The 15145-nt window shown below is 41.2% G+C and overlaps 1 protein-coding gene across 2 annotated transcripts in view; it reads right to left on the bottom strand.

Annotated features, from left to right (window-relative positions):
• cadps2 (Ca++-dependent secretion activator 2) overlaps positions 1–15145 on the bottom strand; it is a 633342-nt gene that overhangs the window by 40002 nt on the left and 578195 nt on the right. Inside the window, exons 21-25 of one of the 2 annotated variants that reach the window (XM_050072844.1) lie at positions 14513–14542; positions 9162–9317; positions 8545–8692; positions 3468–3482; positions 781–855 (exon numbers count right to left, since the gene is read on the bottom strand). In XM_050072844.1, the coding sequence (XP_049928801.1) occupies positions 781–855; positions 3468–3482; positions 8545–8692; positions 9162–9317; positions 14513–14542 (424 nt within the window). The remainder of the gene's footprint in view (positions 1–780; positions 856–3467; positions 3483–8544; positions 8693–9161; positions 9318–14512; positions 14543–15145) is intronic. The other variant, XM_050072843.1, reaches the window with a different exon arrangement.

Here is a 15145-nt window from a genome sequence, read left to right as displayed (position 1 = left end):
TCTGAGAATGAGTTTTATTTTCTCAAACCATGTGTGAAAAAATGTGACGGTGCAGCCAGAATATTCAACTTATTTTAGGCATTTTCTAAAATCAGGTTTTTATTATCTTGAGTCTGGTGAAGGTAGGGTAGAAAAAAAATCTTGAAACAGTGATTTAGAAATTGGCTGAATACCCTCACTGCCCTGGTACATGGTTTCCTTTTGTTTCTTTAAATGAAAATACATTAGTGTTTCTTCAAGAGAATTTAAAAAAAAATCTCATAAAACAATCACAATTACAAACAAGAGAAAAAATGATATATGAAGACTTTAATAAAAATAAAACAGAATCAATAAACAAATGAATGTAGATAGTAAATAAAAAGTGGATACATCCATCATGCTACTATCTCAGACTAAAGCTCAACCACCTATTTAAAAACATTAAAAACAAAAACTTGAGAAAAATGAGAAAGAAAAAAAAAACTTAAATAAATTCACACATTGCAGCAAAAAAAGAAGAAAAAAAAACACTAAATAAAAGAAAAAAGATCATTTCTAGCAGGTGTAAAGATAAAAAAGAAAAAAAAATACAAAGAGTAAAATAATGAGTGAATAAAAAAAAATAAATCCGTGATAACTACTTAAAAAAGTAAGGTTTCACTCCACTATGTAGAAAAAGGAAAATCAAAAAATACAAAATAAAATACTAAATAAAAAAGCCAAACAATAGAACAATAAAGAAATCCTGAGTGTAAACAGCCAGTGAGAGGATCTGACTGAAGGATAAAGAGATATTACCCTTGTGACGAGGGAGGAAATCATTTCTTTAAACGTGTCGTCAATCAGAACATCGATCTTTGAGTGGTACTGTTGCTGCAGGGAGGAGGGGGGAGAGATGGAGGAGGGGGGGAGGACAAAAAGCAATATTTTATTATTTTCAGGAAACTGAGAGGACACAAAGGCTAAAAATGACTCCTCGCCTCCCTGATACAGAACAACACTATTGTCTATGCTGTAAAAGACAGAAAGAAAAACCTTCAACACTCGGTATGAACATCAAGCCTTCACACACACAGACACACACACACACACACACACCAGCGAGGCGTGAAAAACCTTACCATCCGTGTAACGCCGCTGAGTTAAGCAGCTAATAGGACCATTATGTGGCTGAATGACATTCCCGTCCGCGCTGGAAAAGCGAAGGAATCTGAAGGATACTTTTTGTGCGTCTCCCTACAATTAGAGCAGCCTTGTATTTCTCTAAAGCACCGGTCCAGCTGCGAGGACCAAAGGCTCACACAAGATTCAATTAATCCGCCATTTCATGTCTCGTTTGGCCCCCCCTAAAACATATTCATGGCACCTTTTCCCTTGAAGGAAGGAGAGGGAAAAAAAAGGCTGGGGCTGAGCGCTGAATGGCAGCAGCAGCAGGGGAGTTCATCTCTTGGCGACAATGCCCTTTCACTGGCCGTCTAAAGAACACCCAAATTAAAAATTTCAATCAACAAAGCGCACAGATCGCTGACAAATTGTGGGTCCAGGGAGGTCACCGCCGCCAGCCCTAATTTTGTTTTTTTTTTCCCCTCCACAAGTCCGCAAAATGGCAGTTCTCTTTCAACGCGCCGAATCTTTCTGGCGAATCTTGAGAGCTTTTCTTTTTTTCTCTCTCTCTCTTCTTACCTCAATTAACATTGCTGATTTTACCTTCTTTATTTCTAAAAAGGCTGCCATAAAAAGCAGAGAGAAGAAGAAGAAATTGTTTGGTCTTTGCCATGTGCGCAGCAAAAACTGAAAAGAACAATTATAGCTTTTAAAAACATTTATCTGGTTGTTGAGCTGCAGTCGGCGCCGCTACTTCAGCTCTGTGAGGCGTTTTAGATTCTGAGCCGGGTCACATTTTCAACACGACCCCCCTGACACTATTTAAATGACCTCAGCAACAAAAGACAGCAGCACAATTAGCATTTCCATTGATTTCAGGTGATCAGCACAGTTTAACAGGGGTCTGTAAAAGCAGATTCATTAATCCAGCAGAGGAGTTTCTCGTCTGGATTAAACTGTCAAGTGCAGATTCTTCACAGGCTGTCTGCTCGCTTGCCAGTTGAACTGCTCACGTCTGCAGGCAATAAAAACTTGGACGCCGTTTTCCCTATATCGAGAGGTAAAAGTGAAGAGGGGCAGCAGAACCTGTCGCTGAGGCTTCAGAAATGGCCGAACGCTTTGCTGCAGATGGACGCACTGTAACAATCGTGGCGGAGAACGGACCGCGTTAAAAGGTCTGGATCAAGTTCAGACTGACATCTTCAAGACCCTTCAGACTGCTGGTCAGAGGTCAGAGGTCAGGAGGCTTCATTCTCATCACCCACTGGCAAGTGAACATGAATCTACGTCAACTGAACCACATTCATGGAGAATCAAGAGCGTCTGCTGATGTTTGAAGATCACATGGAAAGAACTTAAACATCACAATGGAGGCAAATCTCACGTCTTTCTAAATCAAGGCTCTGATTTGTTGTTCAAAGTTCAAATCTCAATGTAAATCAGCAGCCTCTTATCATACTGTGAACTGCAGCTCATTCCTTGGACAGTATTTTGCACATTCCTGCACAGACTGTTCGGCTCCTCAACAGGTATTTTGTGCATATTATTTATAATGATATTTTTGTCATTTTTGTTGTCTTTTAAAGATGTTATTCATGTTTCTTACTCTTTGTTTGGCTTTTATCTTTGACTCTCTCTTACTACGTGTCTTGTTATGCACCAAACACCAAGGCAAAGTCCTTGTTTGTGAAAACCTACATGTCAATTACGTCAATTCTGATTCTGTTGCAGCAGCATTGTTTACGTTTGTAAGTGTGGCTTTAGCCGGATTTATACTTGTGCGGCAAACCCTACGGAATAACCTACGCATGTGGCCTACACCATTGTCAGCATTTATACTTGTGCGGTGATGTCTGTTTCACTCTGCAGTTACACCTCCAAAACACTAGTTGGCGGCGGTGTTTCGGTGAAGTGCTGTAAAGTTTAGTTGAAAGTCAATTTGCTGTGTTTTACCGATGTAGTGCTTTTATTTTGAAAGAGACTGCATGCAAACCTTAAATTTCCTGTGAAAACAGAAGTGTATTTTGAAAGAAGACCCAGAACGTCTACAACCAACGCACCCAGGGTACCTTGGACGTCCATGAGTCCACGACCAAATGTTGATATGTGACGAGGTCGGAGTGACAGTGTTGTCACGTGAATAACTCCTGATTTCAGGACCACAGATGGACACCACTGCCACTGGAAAAGGCTCCAGTTAAACATAAAAAAGGAAACTACAATGAAACTGTGTGTGATGTTGTCTCAATCAGTGAAGGCTCCTTACGTGTGTTTAACTGATGAGCTGGTGAAATGAGATTTCAAAACAAAGAAACTTTATATGTCGTGTGGAGAAATGTGACAGGGAAAGAAACAGGCTGAGAGGTGATGGAGGGACTTACCCATTGTTTGTCAATCTGGGATTCAAACAATGACGTGCAGGACAGATGGACATGAGGAACAGGGGAGGACATGAGATAGGGAAAGAGGGCAAACACCGTCAGCCAATCAAATTTTAAAACACATTAAATAACATTTCCTCATTCGTTTAAATTGAAATCTTCAAGAAAACTTTTTATGAGAGTTAAGGAAACACAAGTCAAGATTAAATGTATTCATGAAACATCTTCAATAATCTTTCCACTCATGTCTGTCTGTAGTTTTTACAACTTTTTTTCGTTTCATCCCCATCACAGCTTTGACCTTGAATCAAACATTTTTTGTGACACTGCACAAGAAAGAGTAATTGTCAGAATTTGCAACACTTCTCTGAGTTATAAAATCAAACATTATCATTATATTTAGTCTCTGTGGGTCCAAATGTATCTGCTATTGTGAGCTGTAAATATTTAACATGTAAAAACGAGCAGAATGCAGACGAGTTGTAAAAGCTTTTCTCCTTTTGAAAACTCCAAAGAAGCATTTGGAAAAAAGACGTCTTCAATCAAAGACTCTCTCTTTAATCATCAAGGTTATTCATACAGAGTTTTTGGGGCCGAGTCAAGTTCAGTCTGACAAACTGAATCAAACATTTCGTGCAACAATATTAAATGGAGGTTTGTTGTGTTTGGAAACCCAGAAGGACTTTGTGAAATTAGTTTGTTCCTCTTGAGTGGACGGATACAAAACACAATTTGATGATGTCTCAATGCAAGATGTTGAATCTTTACTTGGGAAATTTGGCTCTATATGATCTTCATCTTCGTTGGGTCTGTAAATATCTGATCTCTAAATGTTCTGGATGCTTTAATCTTTAAATCTTTAAGTGCACCAAGATGTAATGGATTACATTAGCAACAGGAAAAGACCTCAGTGGAGATACTGTGAACAACAGAGATTGGAGCTTTATCATGCAGACCACATGAGCTTGTGAAGCCCTGATACAACCAACCATTCGCTAAACCCCTCCCCCAAAGAGCGACTGTCCAATCATAGCTTAGCAATCCTAACTTAGGCACCAGTGTTGCCAACTTGGTGACTTTCTCTCTAGATTTAGCAACTTCTCACACTCTCTTAGCAACTTTCTGTCAACCAATTTAGCAATTTATTCATACCAACGGGGAACATATAACTGAAATATATTAAAAAATATATTGTAATATATTCCCATACATGTTGGAGCAGGGTCTCTCCTTGACCTCTTGTGCCAGCAGTCAACTGACACAACTATAAAAGTGTCTGATGATGTCACGGATATGGGAAAGAGCACATGATGTCATCTGGCAACTTTAAGCATTCTTTGTAGCTGGTGCTAGCTACTGTTATTGGAAAATAGTTGGAGACACTGTTAGTCATGGGATATAGTGGGAGCTATATTCACCACCTGCGTGTTTTAGCCCAGTGGTGCTCAGATGGAGCAGCCACGGTGTCCAGATTTCTCCTTAGTCATTAGTTTAAGGTCCACACAGGTTAATGTATTTGACGTCACCTAACTGATCATCAGTGAATCATTTCAGCACTACACCAAAGAACTTATAAAAGTAATAATTTTTATAAGATGGCGGCACTTTATCTACTATCTGGAAAGTGCGTTCAAGATTTTTCCAATATCATTTTGAACTATACCAATATGGATTTTTTACCAACCAGTTTCATAACCGATAATTTCACATTTTTGTATTTCATAAAGAAGTGTACAGCCTGTAGTTTATGACTCTTCATACCTGCCAACATCAGGTCTACCCTCAACGCCCCGCCCCCACATAACACCACCCTATAGATAAACATGATAAACACAAGGATGTGAAAGTAAAATGACTTTGAATCAGTATTAAATTCAGAGTTAACGATAAGACAGAGGGAGATGATGAAGCCCAGTGTAATTCTGTGGTGTATCAGTAAAGTGTATCAACTACACTGCAGAGTGGAGTCTCTTCTAACAGAGACAAACACTGACAGCTGATGAAAATCAACATCGGCAGGTCCGTGTTATGTCTGCTGTATGAAACGTCTGTATCGTCACGCTGCATTTTTACATACACACCCAGGCGCAGTCTCACCGTCCCACGATAGACTAGCCTACAGCTACCAAGTAGAAAAGTGATGTGCTGTTGATTCACCTCACACATTAACACTCAGCTCAGACAACAAGTTGCTGTGTCTCTCACACACACGCAGCCAGAGAGGCAACGTACAAATAATCACTAACTGCAGCATCACATAGCTGGTGGTTATTAATAAGTTTAACAACAGAGTCGAGTCTTTTAAAAGCTCGGTGTTGGATGTTAGCTGCTGCTGCTAATTAGCTCATGCTAACACTGTGGAGACGGTCCTTCAGTGCAGTGTCTCAACTGTGTCGGACCGCCAGAGATCAGACCCCCGGCGCAGTCCTGTTGTCTTCCTGTGGAGCTGTGAAAGACGTCCACAGCATGACGTGTTGCCCTCCTGACGGCGTGCTGCAGCTGTTGTTCTGCTCGCAAACCAAGTTTAAAGGTACGTATACCGACACCGACTGTGTCAGGTTTGTAGACGCTGCCTTTGTTAAGTCAATGACAGCAGTCTGGCTTCGTATTATCAGCTATAATTTTGATGATCAGAATAATGCATAATGATAAAAATGTTCCATTATTGGCTGATAATTTACCTTTATCATGCATGCCACTTTTTAACCACTGATTTTTGAAGAATCACCTTTCATTGCAGATAAGTATAAAGGTAAGCAGTAAATATGTGGTCCTGTGCAGAGCTAAGTTTTGTGTAGGAATATGGTTATTAGAGCGGGGTAGGTTAATCTATATTTTACCAACAGGTATGTACGAATATAAAGTAAAAAGACAGTACTGGCTTCAGTGGGAGGTTTAAAGATTTGTAACATCCGAAATATGAACTTTGACATGAAGAGCGTGATTCATTTTGACAAAAATAAATTAAGAGATGGATACATGAAATTAGATCAAATGTTTGTGGCAATGAAGACGTCACAATGAAGACCATTTAATGAAGTCATTTAAAGGACCAGCTGACACCCTTTGTGTGGAATACCCCACTTTCTTTATTTCCTCTTTGTATTTAATTTTCTTGCTTTTGTGTCTGAAACTGTCTTTGTGTTGCATTCTGAAAATGTTATAATATGTAAATACAACAGCAGAACCAGTGTGAATGTGGATGCTCTTTGTGTGTGTGAGGCTGGAATACAGAGTGTCCTTCTGCAGGCAGGTATGCAGTGTGTGTCAGCGGGAATAAATGGACAAATGGTGTTTTTGAACGGCGTGCTGGAAGCTGGAGAAGAGAGGAAGCTGAAGGTCAAGAGAGCAGCGAGCTTAGCTCTCTGTCAAGACTGTCTGTGGCCAAAGGGTTTCGCTCTCAGCGATGCCAAGGCCGCTGCCTCACACAGTCTTCACGGTCATCCATTTAACAGCTCATGTCGAGCGTTTGGCCGTTTCAAGTGAACACAAATACACCTGAACTGCTCGTCTGCTGGATGTTTGGAGGGAAACAGTCACGTTTTAGTGGCTGATCTGACAGTTTGACTCGACCCGCGCAGTGTGAGGCTGAAAATAAAAGACGACTGAGGGTTTTCAGAAGCTGACACACTTTGACTCAGAGTCTCTGATGGTGTGCTGTGCAAACTGAAAAATACAAACCATCTATCCGTCTTAAGTGATTTAGCTTGATAGTCAGCCAAGGCTCGACAAACACGAAATATTCTGCCAACGTGGAGATGATTTATGTTGCGTCAGTTTCTCCTCGTTTCAGATTTCTAGATCAGATAATGCATCAGTCACACCAGCATTTATGATTTCAGACCAAAATCCATGTCAGTTCTGCAATTAAAGGGATGCACTCATGAAGGTGAAGTAAATCCATGTGGAGCATTTCAGTTTTGGTGAACGTGGACACGAGACTTGGCTCCTGACCAACTGAACAATCCTCAGCACCACCCCTTTCCCTCACAGCACCAATCACAGATAAGTACAGACTCTGTTGACCAGGGGTGGAGAACAATCTATCCTTAAATGCATTGCAATTATCTTTTGAGAGATTATATGTCTCAATGCCGAAAAGTCAATAATTGGAAATTTAAAGGTCCAGTGTGGAGGATTTAGGGAGGATATACCGGCAGAGAGGGAATATAATATAATAAGCGTGTTTTCTTTAGTGTATAATCACCTGAAAATAAGAATTGTTGTGTTTTTGTTACCTTAGAATGAGATGTTAATATCTACATATGGAGCGGGTCCTCGTCTATGGAGCTTGCCATGTTTCTACAGTGGCCCAGAACGGACAAACCAAACACTGGCTCTAGATATGGTCAGTCGTATTTCATGTTAGGCGCTGTAGCTAGCAGCCCCTCTGCGACAAACAGCATCAGAAAAATACTTATTTTATTAACGTGAAACTGCTTTAGTCAGTGTTTTTACCAGTTTATATCACCTTGCGTGTTTGTTTTGCAGAGATAAAGACCTCTGCGGATAATTCAGCCCTCGCTTAAAACCTACTGAACGTCTGGATCTTAAGTTATTGGAGAAAAAGGTGAGCACACATTAGCAGATGCTGGGCTAGTGGCCCATCTTTGACGAGACAAACCATGCAGGAGAAACCCTGATTTTAAACATGAGTGTGTTTACTGGTTTAAATGAGCTGGTCTGTTTGTTTTGGAGAGGAAGAGACCTCTGTGAATAATGTAGCTCCCACTAAAAACCTCTTGAACAATGAACAATGAAAGAATCCTAACTATGAGAAGTTTCATCTGGCTGTGGAATAGTTGAAAAGACCTGTTCGTTTTAACATCATAATTCGACGTTGCAAAGACGCCCAGGAGTATACACCATGGGTTCAAACAGCATTGTTAGCTACAAGTAACTGGGTGCAAGTAGCATCTGCCTTGATAAAATAATTCAAAATCTCTCCAACATTATTATGACGTTTGTGAGTGACTACTGACAGCTGTGATCCATTTCCTCTTTGGGTTCAGATAAAGTTCCAACTGGAACATACAGGGATAAACTCCTGTGATCAGTCATGTGTCCGTTAGCTTACCTCCTGACCGGTGTCCAGCACACAGAGTTTGGAGCACTGCTTCTTGGCGTCCATCAGCACGTTGAACATGGTGCAGACTGACAGCGGCACCCGGAAGTCTGTTGACTTACTCGCTTTCTGCATTTTGGAATCAAATGCATATTTTGTTCTGTGGGTCGAAACACATGGAAAGGTTTTTATGATTGTTGTTGCCCAGAAATGGCTGAAATTTAGAGTCTTTTCTTTAAAACTGTGACAAATTTTCGGCATATTTTTGTCACATTACGACAAAGTCCAGAGAAACACAATTAAATGAAAATCAAGAATTATTCCAAGGACTTAAAGACCATCAAAACAAGTGCCAGAAAACCCGGTTAGTTTTCAGAGTTTGTTGATCTTTGACATTTTAAGGTTAGAAACAGTTGGCTCAGATTTGTCCTCGAGCCTACAGAGCTCATTAACTCAGAAGCTAATTACTGCAGGAACAGTTGTGTGTATTTACTGGGTTGTACTCTATCTTCATAGTATTTAAAAATGTATTCAGGCAAAACAACAATAAAAAAAAAAAGAAAGAGAAGGATGGAGACAGATGTGAACCCAGAGGTCCTGATCCAGCTGTGGTGACCTCTCAGTCTGACCTCTTGACACACGCCTCCATCATGTCGCTGGCCATCAGTTTGAGCCTCTGCTCCAGATGTTTTGCGAACTCGGGCTCTGGCCAATGGAGGTCCAGCACGAACATCTGCAGAGCGTCCAGCTTCCAGAACAAATCCTCTGAGCTGGCCGAGCCGTTGCTGCGGGGAGGATGGAGACAGTTATTGACCGAATGTCACAAATACAACAAAAACACACAGGTTTACATGCACCTATTTGTTTTCCTACAAAGTCGAGGGATCTTTTATGATGCTCATTTGTTTCAGAAAACTCTCATTGGGGGAAAGTTTACAAAACGTGCAGCAAGTGTGCTGACCTCTCTTTCTCAGAATAAACACACTGATGATTTTATCTGTGAGTCCTGTAATTTTATTGCTGATCATTTTCAAAATAATCGGTTATTTTCTTTCCTTCTCTCTGGGTGTAGTAAAGGGATGTAGGTTATGAACAGTGTGCTGTAAGTGACTGTTCACTCAGTACAATGTGATATATTTTCAATCATCAGTAGCTAAATTTACTTCCTTTGCATCTGAAGGTCAACACTTTGATGTTTTGCTGTATGTGTGAAGTTGCTGTAAACAACTTTTTGGTGAACATATTTGTATGTTTTTATATTGTGAAGCTAAATTTTTTATGGGTTTGTCATGTGAAGCTGTGGTGAGCAACACAATGTGATAGAGACTGTTCAAGCTCCAAATTAAAGTTTAAAAATCTCCATCCCATGACCCAGAGTGTAAGTTAAATCTCTGCAGGGGTCCCATAATTGTGAGCAAGTCCTTAAAGGGAGAGCTCTGTGATTAAACAGGGTGAAAGTAGTGAATGATATGACTGCCACAGCTTTTAATGCACCTGCCTATAATAACGCCTTCTTTCTGATCCCACTCTGTGTCCAAGTGCGTAAAAGGTGCACAAAGGGAGCAGGACCACAGAGTTACCAAAGGTGTGTTTGGCAGTGCAGGCCTGTCTCTGATCTGGCCGCACCGCATAGTTCACGACAGTAGAGCCAGTTGCGCCACAGAAAGTGGGGGGACAAATGTCTCGTTGTATTCTGGTGCCAGTGGCTCCTATACAGGCAGCCCGTTTCTATTATATCAATGTTTTGATGTCTAAAGCCCGGTATACATGGAGCGATTTTGGGCTGTGTCAATATGGGAAGATATCGCATCGTATGTTGTAGCCTGTGATTCAGTAGGTGCTGTCATCACACAGTCTGCAGACATCAGACTTGATGTCGTACCCAAGTTTATTAGATCCGCAAAGTGTAGCTGCACTAAACTTATAAGACAGCTGAAACCTCACAGTCTGTCAGAGGCTTGAATCATGGGTGTATTTACAGCAGTGAGCAGGGACAATTATAAAAGTCTGCAGTTGAAAAGAACCAATGGACTGTGATGGATTATCACTCTGCAGCAAAGAGATTTCCAGAGAAGAAAGGAAGGAAATAAATCTAAGACCTAAAATGAGAGGCAGAATATTTGTATTTAACGTGCACAGACATGTAGATTCACTGGTTTATCCTCTCTTCACTGGTATTAGTGGTGCATGCTCAGTCACACGAGCGTATTCAGGTTCTGATGTGGTTCTTCAACAGGTTTTGTTCCAGAGCTGTGTGGCTGCAGTCAGTAAACACAGCACCAGGCTGAAACAGAGACAGATGGACGTCTCCCCGCCTTCTCCCCTGCGCACAGGTTACACAGCAACACATGGCAACGCTCGCCACCACCGACATCCAAGTGTACAGCGCCCGGCTAGAATGACAACCACGGGAGGATGGAGGAGGGGGTAGGAGGGTGACGGGGGGAAGGGGGGTTAAAACAAGCGCCACTCACTCCCTCACTTTTCTCACTTCGCCTTTAAAAGACTGTTACCTTAACAAGTGGCGCACAGGAATAAACGCTTTGGGCTGAGTCCGCGGTGCAATTAAACGCTCGGTGGCTATCCCCCTCATGTCTAATTAGTGGTGCTCTTCTCAGAGCGCGCTCCGCCCTGCTCCCCGGGGAACGGGACGATCCCACTCGCCCGTCTGTGCTCGCTAATGAAGTGCCAGCTTTTTTTCTTTTTTTTTTCTCTTCTCTCTTTTTTTCATTGGATCGAGGAGGGCCAAGTGAAGTGAGGTAGAGGAACAGTGTGGTCTGTGTTGTGGGAAAGGCTGGGGGAGTCGGAATGAGGAGCCTTTTTAAGAAACACGACCAGCCTCCTGGTCGAGCGTTGGTGGCCCCCAACATGGCCACCAACGCTGCCAGCTCTGCTGAGGACTCGCTCGCTCAAACACAGACTGATTTAAAACATATACAAATGTTTCGCAGGTGAATCCAGATTACACGTCTGATTTATTATTTTCCATACTGACTAATCTCTCAATCATTCTGGGTGTAAGCAACAGATGATTTGGCCTTTAAAATGTCAGAAAATAGTGTTGAACTTCCATCATGACTTCACAGAGTTCAAGGGGTCTTCAAATGTCTTGTTTCGTTCCATCTACAGTCCGTACCCAAACAAAAAAGAACAGAGAGGAGCAGCAAATAACATGTCTGACTTTAACTGCATAACATATCTTTAGTTTGGTATTAACGGCTTGAATTTTATGGATTTCTTTCTATGCATGTTGCCCATCTTTAGGCCCATTCGCATCAAGTGCCGAAACGGTGCAAAAGAATCAGTTTCTTTCAAAGAACTCGCTGCGATCAAAGGATTTGTATGTGGGTGAAATAAATCTGCTCAAAGATGTTTATGTTTTGTGGCACATGGCTTGTTGACCAACAGCAACCCATCTGGACAGTACGGACTTTTGAGGGAATGGGAAGCCGGAGAGTCTAAAATCAAGAAGGCTATTGTCCTGTGTGTCATCATCCAGTTTCACTGAACCTCCTCTGTTTGAGTATAAACTGCTCCACAAAAACACAAAACAAAATTAGTTTCCCTTGCTTTTTGATTGTTATTTATTACTTAGTAATATTACTTATTAATTTTTGTCCTGATGAGCAGAGGAATGTGGGTACTGGAGTCTTGACAATGGGGTTGTGTGATTCAGGGAAAGCCGGGCATGACATAATCCTTGTGTGAGCTGCCATTTATAAAGATAAAGATCCCTCAAAGTAAAAGTTTTAGAACCCTTCCTTTCCTATAAGCCAAAAATCCGATAAACACAAACACACGTGTTTAACAAAAGTGAAGGTTTTCTTTATTCCATTGTTGACTTGTGGTCTCAAGAAAATGAATCTCTTCTCGATCATAGTGATCTTAGAAACTTTGTTTTATTGTGCTATTTAATCTCTTTTAGGAATATATATACGACACATTTGTAAAGTCATTGTAATTTTAAACTTTAAATCCTGCTTAAGTTACACTAAGATCAGAGCTTAAGCTGCTTCAATGTAAAACTGAATTCATAAATTTGCAACCAACTGTTAGCGAAACAAATAAGTGTCTCATAAAAAGGCTTCATGAACATTAAAGGAGTTACACGCGACATTCAGAGCATTTTTCTGCGCCTGTTTACAGCTGGTATTAACCATAGGCTGTGAACAATGACATAGCTACCATAACGTCACCCATTGTTTCATGGACTCCCATTTTAAAGCCTTGAGTTTGGTATTGTGGCCATTGCCAGCTTGGTTTTGGAGCCGAGGACACTATCAGCAGACAGCCAGTCACTCAAAGTGGCCTGCTTTTAATTATTAACAGTTGTCATGGATGTGTAAATTAGATAAAAAGACTATGACTGTTTTTTGTACCAGGCTGTAAACAAGTTTATTTCTGCTGTAAAGTTGGACATTTTAACATGGGGGTCTTTGGGGAGTGACTCGCTTTTGGAGCCAGCCTCAAGTGGCCATTAGAGGAACTGCAGCTTTGGCACTTTCATGTTAGCTCACTATTTAGCCCTGGAGGTTGCTGTTTGGTATCAACCAGTGTCTTGGCTGATCTGATCACAAGTAAACAGCTCTAAACAAAAGTGTAAACAACCACCAAATTGCATTGGGTTCCAATCTCTCATACCACTTGACCACAAACCTATTGTAGTGTAAACGTAATGTGTGAAGTGCTGTAGAGTTGAGTTGAATCAAAACACACAGTAAACACACATTAAACACACAGTAAACACACATTAAACATGGCTTAATAGAGACAGTTTCAAACACAAATCAGCTTCACTATAACTCACAGCATTCACAGACAAACACTTGTCTTTATCTGGACACATTTTCCCCACAAATACAACATGCTAACGTTATTACCACAAGTCTATTGCATTTTACATTGTATAAATTAGCTTAGCGGTTAGTGGACTTTTCCTCTTCTCATATAAAACCAGGGACAACAGCAACATTTAACAAAGGTAACGTTACATAATTTGGCTCCATTACAGCTCACAAGGTTCACTGACAAAACAGCTGTCTGATACTAAACACGTTTTCCAAACAAATACAACATGCTAACGTTACTAGTGCCAGCCTATGGCATTTTACATTGTATAAATTAGCCTGGCGACTAGCGGAGATTTCTTCTACTCATATTTCAGCCAGGATAAATCACACACAGTGTGTGGAGGCTTTATTGTCTTCACAATTTATTGTTTCTTATCTGTGAAATTAAAGTAAATAAAAGCTTTGTTTCCACTGAGGGAAATGGTGTCAGCTTACAGAAATAAAAATGGGGTCTGCGTCTCCACAACATGTAGTTACATTTCTGTGGAGGTGCATGTCAGGGTCGGGCGTGGGCTCTACCTCGACACAGAGCTTACATTGCAGGTATGGCGTAGATTCGACACAGAAGGATAAATTCTGCTTAAAAATAGCAACACTGCTGACAGAGCTAACGCAGTTAACATTGGGTGGGAATGAAGGGTGGGGATAATGCTTGAGTGACAGCGCCTTGGGTCGGTGTTATCAACAGTAACTGCCGAACGTGTGCAGAGCAGCAGCGACTGGCTATCCAGCGGGATACAAACATAAGCATGCACCACCGGACCACCTACCACCACAATGAACAGAGAAGCTCAGTGTTTTAAACACAGAGAGGCAGCGTGACTTCAGTTTCTGCTCAGGACGCCACTCCTCTGTATCTTTACATTGCAAGTTGTTTCCTGCTATATTAATGCTTGTAAACAGAACCTTTAACGTTCCTTTCGTCCTGGTGAGCATTGACAAACTCCAAATTGATACTAGCTTAAAACATGGAGGGTCAGAGAGTATAAAACGTTGTAAAACAGTAAAAAGTGAAGGACAGTCATGATGAGTTTCTTTTTGTTTCCTGTGTTTGGATGCAGAGGGACATGTTGGAGAAGAAATGGAGCAGGTGGGGTTTAATAAACAAAGCAAACCATTTTTCAACTTACAAGATGTCAGGTAGATTTATGCCTTGCAAGCTGCAATAGAAAATTGAAGTGTTGTGTTATTATTACAATGATATTCTTCACATTGTGACACGAACACTGCACAGCACAAGGACTCGTGACACACTGCTCAGCACAAAATCTCTACCAACGAGTCTCTGAGGAACAATTGCATGCAGGCGGCACCCCGCTGACAAAAGAGCCACAGTGTCACAGAAACAAATTGAAACCACAAACCTCCCGCTCCAACGCTGAGCCTGGCTCATACAGACGAGAATAATGCTGCATGCTCTTCAGCTATCTCTCAGAAACCAGGGATGAATGGCATGGTAAAGTTTTGCTGGATTTCAATAAACTACTAAGTAAAGTAAAATGTTAAAAACTTCAGCAGCCTCATGTGGGGGAGTGAAAAAAGTTTCTTGATATAATAATTCATATTAGTGATGTGGACTCTTTGACAAACATGCAGGCGGATGAACAGAATCAGAGCAGCGACGTGACTGCTGAGCATTCAGGACAGACGGAGGACAGTCCTGACTAGAGGGCTTCACCCAAACCTGACCTCCAGAAACCCAAAGACCTGACCTGACCTGATCCACGTCTCATCTTCACACTGTCTTGTCCACTTTAATTTTG

This window comes from Epinephelus moara, chromosome 20 (assembly GCF_006386435.1).
Source record: "Epinephelus moara isolate mb chromosome 20, YSFRI_EMoa_1.0, whole genome shotgun sequence".
NCBI lineage: Eukaryota > Metazoa > Chordata > Actinopteri > Perciformes > Serranidae > Epinephelus > Epinephelus moara.
The sequence above is the reverse complement of the archived record's forward strand: the minus strand, read 5'-3'. Positions and strand labels throughout refer to the sequence as shown.